General features: G+C 54.3%; 1 protein-coding gene across 3 annotated transcripts in view; it reads right to left on the bottom strand.

Moving 5' to 3' along the window:
• Positions 1 to 7,546: 7,546 nt before the first annotated feature.
• The window catches only part of Hhipl2 (HHIP like 2), a 16,748-nt gene continuing 14,587 nt past the window's right edge, over positions 7,547 to 9,707 (bottom strand). For 2 of the 3 annotated variants that reach the window (XM_023710206.1, XM_023710205.1), the window contains 2 exons: positions 8,913 to 8,995; positions 7,547 to 8,116 (listed from right to left, as the gene is read on the bottom strand). In XM_023710206.1, the coding sequence (XP_023565974.1) occupies positions 7,782 to 8,116; positions 8,913 to 8,995 (418 nt within the window). In that variant the 3' untranslated portion in view covers positions 7,547 to 7,781. The remainder of the gene's footprint in view (positions 8,117 to 8,912; positions 8,996 to 9,707) is intronic. The other variant, XM_023710207.1, reaches the window with a different exon arrangement.

Here is a 9,707-nt window from a genome sequence, read left to right on the forward strand (position 1 = left end):
CAATGAGATTATTATACCTGAGGAAGAGAATTCCCTGCCCATTGTGGCAGGGGAATCACTGCCTTCTTCCTCTGCAGTACCAGCGTCTCCTAATATATCTGGAGACACCAATCCTGTGTGGAATGAACAGGATAGTGCTGTGACTTCTCAGGACCCCCCTCAGCACCCACTTTTGCCTCTGGGCCCATAACCCAGCTGCAGTCACAGAAGTCGCCTAAGGTGAGGTACATAATGTGATCCATGAAGAGATCCACTATTCTCCCAAAGACCTTCTTGAGTTTTCTAACTCTTATAAGCAGAGGCCTAATGAGCAGGCATGGGAATGGATCTTACAAGTGTGGGATAATGGTGGCAAAAACATACCCCTGGATCAGGCTGAGTTTGTTGATATGGGCCCACTAAGGAGGGATTCAATGTTGCAGCTCGTGGAGTACAAAAAGGTGTTAACAGTCTTTTTGGCTGGTTAACAGAAGTATGGCTCAAAAGATGGCCCACTGTGGGCCGGGGAGAGCGCTCAGTAGAATAAGTGCTTGCCTGGCAAGCTCAAGGTCCTGAGTTCAATCCCCAGTACCACAAAAAAAAAAAAAAAAAAAAAAAAAAAAAAAAAAAAGATGGCCTACTGTGAATGAGCTAGAGATGCCTGATCTTCCATAGTTTACTTTTTTTTTTTGATCAGAATATATATATATATTTTAAACTGGGGATTGAACTCAGACCCTTGCACTTGCTAGGGAAGCACTTATTCCATTGAGCCATCTCCCCAGCCCCTAGAATATATTTATTGAGGGAAAGGAAGCTCCTGTCTGAGAGAGGGACAGGAGGGGGGCCCAAGCGGGTTGTCCCCAGGAAGCTGTCTCTTCCAGGGACTTTTGTAGTGTAAAACCATGCAGGGCTAAGGTGCATGGTTTACTATTCATGAAGGGATTCAGAGGCTTAGGGAAATGGGGATGCTGGAGTGGATCTGTCACGTTACGCCTCACCCTTCATATCGGGTGATCCTGAAAGCATACTGTTTACTAACACTTTGAGAAACAGGTTTGTGAGGGCAGCACCAGCATCCCTGAAGAGCCCCATCATTGCTCTTCTTTGCATGCCGACCTTACAGTGGGGACCGCAGTTACTCAGGGAATTTAAGGGCGATGGGCTTAATTGGATTCCAGAATGGCAGAAGTCAAGTGGCAGCAGTTACTCGCCATGGATGGCAGAAGCAAAACAGTGACCAGAATAATCTGACAAGCATAGACCTATGGCATTGGCTGATTAGTCACGGTGTTTCCAAAAGTGAAATAGATGGGAAGCCTACAAAATTTTTGGTAGATTTATAAGTGGTTTTTTTGTTTGTTTGTTTGTTTTTGTTTTGTTTTGTTTTGTTTTGTTTTTGCTCGGAATGCCTTCAAGGCATGACTAGCTGTCTTGTGTTGTGGGGATCGAACCACAGCAACCTGAGCCTGACTGCTTTGTTGAAGCAGCCAGTTAAAGAACTGAGCTAAGGGGCAGGCCCCCTGGTAGATTTATATAATCAGAAGAATAACAGGGCAAAAGAACAGAGACCTACTTCGAATCATGGTAATAGGCAATCACGGTCTCTCAACCAGTTCCCGGATTTGAGCCAGTTTACAGACCCAGAACCCCTTGAATGATGGGGAGGCCAGGTCTCCTTGCGGAAGGATCCTCATGCCCCCAGGATTTGGACAGTCAGTCTTCTTCCTATCCTTCCCCAGAGGGACCTAAGGCCTTTTGCCCGAGTGACTGTACACTGGGGAAAGGGAACTGATCAGACATTCAGGGACTGCTGGACACTGTTCTGAACTGACACTGATTCCAGGAGAACCAAAACACCATAACGGCCCTCCAGTGAGAGTGGGGGCCTGTGGAGGGCAGGTGATCAATGGAGTTCTAACACAGGTCCGACTCACAGTAGGTCCAGTAAGTCCCCAGATCCATCCTGTAGTTATATCCCATTCCAGAATGTATAATTGGCACAGATATACTTAGTACTTGGCAGAATCCTCACTTTGGTTTCCTAACCTGCCATGTGAGGGCTATTATGGTTGGAAAGGCCACGTAGAGGCCCTTAGAGTTGCCCTTGCCTGGTCAAATAGTGAACCAAAAGCAGTACCGCATTCCTGGAGGGATTGCAGAGATCAGTGCCACCATCAAGGACTTGAAGGATGCAGGGGTGGTGGTCCCCACCACAGCTCCATTTAATTCTCCCATTTGGCCTGTGCAGAAGACAGATGGGTCTTGGAGAATGACAGTAGATTACTCCAATTGCAGCTGCAGTACCAGATTCCTTGCCTCAGCGGATTAACACATCTCCTGGTAGTTGGTACGCAGCTGTCGATTTGGCAAATGCTTTATTCTCCATACCTATCCATAAGGAACCTCAGAAACAGTTTGCTTTCACTTGGCAAAGCCAGCAATATACCTTCACTGTCTTGCCACAAGAGCATATTAACTCTCCTGCCTTGTGTCACAACTTAGTTCGTAGGGATCTTGATCGTTTTTCTCTTCCCCAAGATATCACACTGGTCCATTACATTGATGATGTCATGCTGATTGGGCCTCATGAGCAGGAGGTGGCAACCACCTTGGATTTGTTAGTACAGCATTTGAGAGCCAGGGGATGGGAGAGAAATCCCACAGAAATTCCAGGTCCTTCTACCTCAGTGAAGTTTCCAGGAGCCCAGTGGTGTGGAGCATGTAGAGATATTCCCTCTGAGGTAAAAGATAAGTTGTTGCATCTGGCTCCCCCTGTGACCAAAAAGGAGACACAGCACCTAGTGGGCCTATTTGGATCTTGGAGACAACACTTTCCTCACCCGACTTGGTCGGATGACTGCACAGTGCAGTTCTGGCTGGTGGGGGTCCCGCCCTGGGGCACAATTGGTTCTTCCCCAGAACCTGTACTCAGCACAACGAGACCATGTAAAGGGGCTGAGGAAGTAGTTGATGTTCCACTTTGTCAGAGGAACTTCGGTCTTCGCGACTTCATCGCCTGGCTTGCAGCGCAGACTCCTCGGCCTCCGGCTTGGATCCTTCTTCCCCCAGTGCAGACTCTTCACCTCCCGGCACAGGCTCTTCCGTCTTCTGTCGCAGACCCATTAGCTGGTGAACAGAGACTTGCTCGGAGCACAGCAGTGAGCTTCAGACCTTGGGACTGCACTCCTCACTCTGGGGTGTGCAGACGCCCTCTGCATGCTCCCCCATCTGACTCTGCAGCTGATGGCTGACTGTCCTAAGCCACTCTTGTAATTCCTTATACATTGTATATCTTTTTTTTTTTTTTGTGGAACCGGGGATTGAACTCAGGCCCTTGTGCTTGCCAGAGAAGCACTTATTCCACTGAGCCATCTCCCCGGCCCCACATGTCTATCTTAAGTTAATATCTGTTCCTTATATTATATCTGTTCCTCTAAGTAAAACCCTGACCAATACATACCCCCATGTCCCCTCCCCACATCACAGGAGCAGAACGGGCCCCAGCGAGAACCATTTATACAGAAGTGGAGTACACAGGGTAGAAGAGGAGAGGGAGGATGGGAAGAAGAGGAAGAGGAGGACGAGGAAGGGGAGGAGCATCCCCTGCTGCCATCTAAAACACGCAAACTGCCCATCACCCTGACTGACTCGGCGCCGGTCTACTAAGACCAGCAGCCTCACCCTAATTTTCACAACCTGCTCTAAGGAGACGCCTACTCTTCCCAGGCAAAAGCTGCAGTTCAGGGATGGGAAGTCCCTTGGCTGCTGGCACAATCAAACCAGGCTCTCCGGACCCCAGGGCGAGTCCGGCCCCCAGACCCTGGGGCCACAGTGCTCTGAAGGGCGTCATGAGCAAGAACGGCCTTGCTGGGACTGACGCCCCACCTGCTGCACTCGGGAGGAGGGTGACAGGCCTGGGGTGCAAGTTCCTCTCCCCAGGCTCTGCATCCTGGGACAAGAGGTCGCGGGGAGGGATGGGACTGGCCCTGCAGGACAGGGTCCCTGAGGAAGGAGGAAGAGCAGAGCCCTGAGCCCTAGGGGGAGCCTGGGAGCCCCTAGCCACAGTCTCTCACCCCTCTCTCTCCCTCGGGGATGCGGGCTGAGCCCACTCCCCCAGTAAATGGCTTCCTGCAGCCAAAGGCACAATGACCAGGTCCAAAGCAGACCCAGGAGGAGGAGCACGCAGATTCCCTGTCCACCAGCTCCCCAGCACGCAGCAACACATAAAAGAACTGATGAAGTGCAATCAGAAACTTACTCCACAGAATAAGCACACCCGGAACTCCCTGGTAAGCACCAAGTTGATCCACTGTGTCCTAGAAACAGGGCTGGAGGGGTTTCTTTCGGTTACCTGATGGTGGTGCTGGTGGTGGTTCAGAGGGTTGGACCCAGGGCCTTCACACTGAGCTATATGCGCAGCCTTTGTTTATTTTTCATTTTTAAACTGGGTCTCCCTCTGCTGCTAAGCTGCCCAGGCTGGAATTGAACTTGAGCCCTCCTGCCTCAGCCTCGCAGAGTGCTGGGCTTACAGGCGTGCAGCACAGTGCTCCACCTGGAAGGTTTTCAAGAGGTGGCCACGATTTCCGCTTGTCTTCTCGTCCAGCCCACGCCTGCATGAGCAAGTTGCATGCAGTCCCTCGTCCTGTGGTCACAAACACCGCAGGCGGGCTTCCATCACCTCACACTGCATGGTCGTCCTTGACGCAGGCCCAGGGCCCTCCAGCCTTGCCACAGCCTGTCCCCAGGTTCCACCACCCGAGCCAGGAGTCTCGGTGGTCAGAGCTGACCTTGCAGCCCTTTTTTAGTCAAACATTTAATGAGGAGCACAAACCCAAGACAGGCAGGCTGGGCCAGACTATGTGGCTCTGGTAGGATTTATTTAAAGCCCTAGCCGCTGACGTGCAGCCGTGGCATGCTCGAGGAACTGCAGAAGAGAGCTGGAGAGAAAATGGCGGAAGGTACAAAAAGAAGGTAAGCACAAACAAGCTGCGCACGCGCCACAGCTCAGGCCCACACACGGCATCCTCGAGGTGGGGCTGGTGGGCGGGGCAGGCGAGCAAGTGGCATGGCCTGTGGCGATGCCCACATCCCACGCCCTCTCCTACCTGCCCTGTGGGAGCAGGTCCTCGGGCAGTATATCCTCATCATTAATTTTAACTTGCATCCTAAAGTGGATCCTAGAGCTGTCCGGGTAGCCTGGGTGCCTTGGGGTCATCCTCCCATTGGGGGCAGCTGCAGGGTTGTGTGCCTGGCCTGGCCACAAGGAGGCCTGCCCTGTCCCCACAGGGTCCACGCAATGGCCCCCATCGGCCTGGGCTCCAGGTGAACGCTCTGCTCCAGACAGTGAGCACCAGCTGAGCGGAAACTGAGAATCCATCACCTCCCTGACTCGGGAGAGCAAGGGCGGGGCTTCTTAGGAGTCAGCTTCGAGGTGACCGAGGTGACCGTGGGCGCCTCCTCGCTCAGCGGGCTGCTGTGCCCTTGTGGGGCTGGGCTGCCGGCTGCTAGGAAGACAGTGCCAGTCGTGCTCAGAGAGCCTGAGAATTGTGCCCTGGGCCGGAGACAGGTCCATCCCGGGCCAGAATGCCCAGACTCACCAACACCAAAAGCCCTCTTGCAAGCCGTTTCAGATCCTCAACACTGCAGGCCTGATTGCCTACCCTTGACTTGCTTGGCCAGCGAGGACAAATGCATGAGGCTCGGCATGCTTGAGCACCCTGCTCCCGGCTCCTGCAGCCGTGGCTGGCGTCACCCTCCCTCGCCGCCTCACAGTGCCCTCTGGCCTCTAAAGAGTGAGCTCTGTGCACACACAGGTGCTCGGCCTTTTATTTTTTTTTAAATATTTATTTATTTTTATTTATTACATTTTTTTTTTTTTTATTGTGTGTGTGTGTGGCCAGCTCAGCCCACCAGGGGGCGGGGCTGGCTGGCATGTGGTGCTGGGGATCGAACCGCGGTCCCTGTGCTTTGCCAAGCTTGTTTCAAGTAGGTGCTTTAGACCACTGAGCCATCTCTCCAGCCCGGTGCTCGGCCTTTTACGCCTGCCAGCACCATGGCCAGTGGTGGCAAGCCTGTGGCACACATGACATGGCCGACGTGGAGCCCTCTCTGTGGTCAGGAAGGCCCCGCTGCCCAGCCACTGAGCGCAGGTAACAGCACACATCACGACACAAGGCTGTGTGGCAGCGTGGCAGTGCCTGGAGCTTCGGTCAGTCCAGTCCTGGCCCCTCCTGCGGACACCGGCCGGCCTCACCAGCTATCTTCCATAAATCAACACCACACTGCCACAGAGGAGCCTGCCACCTCTCCTTGGTCCCCAGCATTTTGGGGTGCCATTCCACGCCCTCCTCCAGACTTCTACCATGTTCCTTGAGCCCACACCAGCGCAGAAGACTTTGGGCCCTTTATTCCGCAGTGTGGCCCTTGGGCTTCATGCCTGAATCCCGAACATTCCCTGCAAACACTTCCAACCCTCGCTTTGCTGCGTGTTTTGAGGAAAGACTTCAGGGCAAAATAAGGTAGGAAAAGCTCAGGTGTTTGGTCCAGGGGTCAGAGCCGATCTTAAACTGGGCCACCTTCCTTGGTAGAGGGGCCGGGTGGGACTCCTCTGCCTCCCTGTGCTGTCCTGCGAGGCACTCCAGTGAAACATCACGTTTCTCCAGCGCTGAGGCTGATCTCCAGCCTGGAGCACTCACAGGCCCCAGTGGTGAGCTGGCCAGAAGCCAGAGGAACACAAAGGGTCACCGCAGTGACCAGAAAAGGCATCTTCAGAGCACAGCAAGCAGGCTTCTGCCTCTTAGAGCAGGAGAATCAAGGAAGCGTGGTGTGTAGCTGAGGTGAGGTCAGGTTGCCTCAAGAAAAAAGTTGGAGCCAGCTCTAGTCTAAAGCCACCTGTGCCAAGGACAAGCAGGGGCCTGTGGCCGCCCCCCGCCCACTCCCCTGGAGGCAGCAGTCCTCTTCTCTGTGCTGAGTCCTCACTGCCTGGCTCAGAGTCGAGGTGTCTTGGGGGCCTCCAGGAGGCAGTGGGCAGCAGGTGGAGGGGCTTGGCCCAAACCCCACTGTTCTGTCCCCTGTTCTCTGTCACTGTGGTCAGGTCTTGTGACCACAAGGCCTCACTGTCCTTAACTCAGCAGAGGTTCTCCAGGGACACAAAACAAGGACAGAGGCTTCAGGAGGAAGGGTGCAGACCTCAGAGGTGCCAGGACGCAGTCATGGTTTCAGGGGCCAAAGGGGGTCCCAGGTCCAGGAGGAACCCGCATGTGTCCTATTCAAAAGCTTCCACCTGGGGGGAGCAGAGGGCCATCTGAGAGGCACCGTTCAGGTGCCCACCCTGGACCTGTGCCTCTCCAGGCGCTGGAGCCGGGCAAGCATGGCTGGTTCCTGGGCACACTGGTGAGGTGGCAGGTGCCCACCCTGGACCTGTGCCTGTAGGCGCTGGAGCCAGGACAGCATGGCTGGTTCCTGGGCACACTGGTGAGGTGGCAGGTACTCCCCCGCCCAGAAGCCCACACACAAGCCAGCTGCAGTAAATGGTAGTTTATTATCTCAGAACGTGGGTACCTCAGCAACAACACAGGGACACCAGTGAGGTCCCCAGGAGCCACACAGGCTGGGGCAGTGTGGGATGTGATCCTGCAGAAGCCTTCTCAGTGTGCCCAGCCAACTGAGGTGTTTGTCCCTACAGGGGACAGCAGGACCCCTGGAGAAGACGCCCCAGGCCGTGCATCAGCCCCTCTGTGCCTGCCCAGCTCCCCGCAGCTTCCTGGGCTCCCAAGACTGCAGCCAGCAGTGGTCTCCACCTAGTGGGCGGTTCTCCCCTGTGTCACTGCAGCCTCCTTGACCAGAGGTGGAGGGCGACTCTTGCCCGCTGGCCCCTGCAGTGACAGCCACCGCCTCCCACCTCTGGGGGCCCGGGGGTGCTTCCTGCTCTTCCCCTGGGGACCTGGGGGCCATGCTCTGGCTTTCTTCTTGCTCCCAGGTCCCTGTGATGCCCTCTTGCTGCCTGCAGGAGGAGCCAGCACCCTGGAGGCAGCTCTCTGGGCCGAAGCCGGCTCTAGACCAGGCACGGAGGTCTCACTGGACGAGTTCCTGGCAGCCTTCTCTGCCTGCTGCTTGATCAGGTCCAGGACGGTGGCTAGAGGCAAGCACATACTCAGTGACACACCCGGGAGGTAAAGAAGGAGCGCCACCCAGGGGCCTCCCAGCTGCAGGAGGACCCTATTTATTAGTTAGTTAGTCTTTGAGGTCTCACTACACTATTGAGGCTGGCCATGAGCTCACTTTGTAGCCCAAGCTGGTCTCAAATTCACACTAATCCTCCTGTCTCAGTCTCCTGAGCGCTGGGATTACAGACATACTCTATCATGCCAGGCTCCTTAAAAAAAAAAAGTCTCACTATGTTGTCCAGGCTGGACTGGAACAATCTTCCAACCTCAGCCTCCAAGTAGCTGAGGGGCACCACCACGCCCAACATCCGTGGAGTTCTTTGACGTAAATTCTTTATATTAATATATTTAAATTCCCTGCCCTGCCCTCACCTAGATGGCTTCCTTTTTGATAGGGTCGTTCCAGAGGGGCTCAGCTCCCTGGCATTTCCCGAAGATAACGCCCTGCTCTGTCAGTCCTTCCGGGCCACCCCCCCGCCACCCTGAGGAAGAACGCTCCCCTTTGGGGTCTCCTGGGCTCTGGGCATCCTGTTGCACAGACCCTCGGAGCTGTACTGATTTCTCCATGAGCTACCTCTCCTCCCATTTCCGACGGCTCGGAGACCTTAAACCCCACGTGGCTGCACCCCGTGACTCAGTATGGTGCCAGCAACGAAGAAAGCTCCAAATAACTGCTGCTCAGTGGCCAAGTCTAGGAACAGCCAGACGCTGCTGTCGCCACCGCTGCAGGCACTGGCTATGCCCGAGACACAGAGCTGGACTCACTGGCAAGTGGCCTGAAGCGGATCCGCTTGCTTGTGGTCCTCACCGGCACCGGCTTATACCTGCACTTGCCTGGCGGTGCTCGCCTATAAACAGGGACACCACAGACACCATGGGAAGCTGCAGCCCCCAGAAGATGGTCAGTCACAGGAACTGGGCTCAGCCCTCTTCCCACAGGTGGGCAGGAGCAACGGGACCCTGATGAAGGCTGAGAGGGTGTCTGGGAAACAGCAGGGGCTTGAGCCTGGGCCTGATATGGGAGACCTGGGTTCAAATTCTAGGACCCAGGAAACCTTGCCAAGTCTCAATCTCTGCAGGCCTGTAAAATAAAAAACTAATAGTATACCAGTTCAACAGGGAGAAAGCACAGGTAAATTGAGAACAGTGTACCAGATGCACATGAGCAATTGTAAAAGGAGATTCTGTTTAAAAGCACTACGAGGGGCCGGGGAGACGGCTCAGTGGAATAAGTGCTTCCCTGGCAAGCGCAAGGGCCTGAGTTCAATCCCTAGTTCCACTAAATAAATAAATAAATAAATAAATAAATAAATAAATAAATAAAATAAATGCACTAGGAATAAGGCCAGCGTGTGACCAGTGCTCAGCAGATGGGGTGGTAGTGACAGCAATGGAGGCGGTGGAGGGGGTAATGATGGTGGAAGTGGTGATGGTGGTAAAGGAGATGGTGAAGCTGTTGGTTGTGATGAAAATGATGGTAGAAGTAGTAATGATGGAGGTGATGGTGGAGATGGTGGAGGGGATGGTGGTGGAGGAGGAGATGGTGGTGGAGGGGATGGT

The sequence above is a fragment of the Octodon degus genome, unplaced genomic scaffold (assembly GCF_000260255.1).
Source record: "Octodon degus isolate 3935 unplaced genomic scaffold, OctDeg1.0 scaffold00017, whole genome shotgun sequence".
Taxonomy (NCBI): domain Eukaryota; kingdom Metazoa; phylum Chordata; class Mammalia; order Rodentia; family Octodontidae; genus Octodon; species Octodon degus.